Here is a 1,035-nt window from a genome sequence, read left to right on the forward strand (position 1 = left end):
TGCTGGTGCTGAAGCAGTATTTCTCTCAAACGGAAGATATTTTCAAATCCAAGAGGCCATTTTTATAGCCGCAATATCAAAAACCTAATACTTATTTTAGATGCAAGTACCTTTAATTCGGCCCGACATTTTAGGGATTTCTGGAACAGTTGGGATGCAAAACCGCTGCGTTTGTTGCATGTTAATTGTTTTTCGGTTGATTGCAAATGTGTCTGAGAATATGCACAACTAAAGTATAATATCAATCGAGATGGGTTCTTTATTAATACATATTCCTTGTGGCCCTTCCTTGGGTCAAAATCAAATTTTAACTATTTGAGTGATGTTTCTAAATAGACCTATGTTTAATTAAATTATCAACAACCTATTTAACACACCGAAACAGGGGCCCAATCTTTGTTCGAGGCTAACCCTGAGAAATTACAAAGCCCTTCTACACACCATGCCAGACATAACACAAGAGAGTACTGCAGGGTAGAAGAAGTTAAGTCTAAATTAAAGAATTACCTAAAAACCATCCTTAGAATGTAGATAAAACGAAATTCAATCATAGTTCTAACTAAAAAAAAAGGTTTGACACTAAAGGAAACTTGCAACTTTGTAAAAATGTCCCCACTTAATGCATAAAAAAGGTGAGAATAGCCATATTGGAGCACACAAACAAATCCACAGACAAGCGCACAATGTGCCCTTTCCCATTTGTGATAGAACCCAGACTGACCTACTCGCAGCTCCTGACCGAAGACTGTCCTTTCACCCAGCGCCGAACAGTTCCAGCGTCCATATCGGAACTGGTACTGACACTCATTGATGCCCATCTGGGCACCTTCGCCCACAACAATGATGGCGTCCGGGCGGCTCTGGCAGATGGCCCGCTGGCGAGGTGCCAGCCCGGGAATCTTGTTGCAGATGATGTTGGCACCCAGAGCCACCACCGAGGACAGGGCCCTGCCAAAGTAAGAGAAACACACCACCACGCGTGCACATTCGTACAGACATAAATGGACACACACATACACACAAACACACACACAC

At 42.6% G+C, this 1,035-nt stretch overlaps 1 protein-coding gene across 2 annotated transcripts in view; it reads right to left on the reverse strand.

Moving 5' to 3' along the window:
* Positions 1 to 1,035, reverse strand: part of wnt7bb (wingless-type MMTV integration site family, member 7Bb) — a 31,215-nt gene that overhangs the window by 22,677 nt on the left and 7,503 nt on the right. For both annotated transcript variants that reach the window (XM_032523949.1, XM_032523948.1), the window contains exon 2: positions 722 to 948. In XM_032523949.1, coding sequence (XP_032379840.1) covers positions 722 to 948 — 227 coding nt within the window. The remainder of the gene's footprint in view (positions 1 to 721; positions 949 to 1,035) is intronic.

Source organism: Etheostoma spectabile, chromosome 8, assembly GCF_008692095.1.
Source record: "Etheostoma spectabile isolate EspeVRDwgs_2016 chromosome 8, UIUC_Espe_1.0, whole genome shotgun sequence".
Classification (NCBI taxonomy): domain Eukaryota; kingdom Metazoa; phylum Chordata; class Actinopteri; order Perciformes; family Percidae; genus Etheostoma; species Etheostoma spectabile.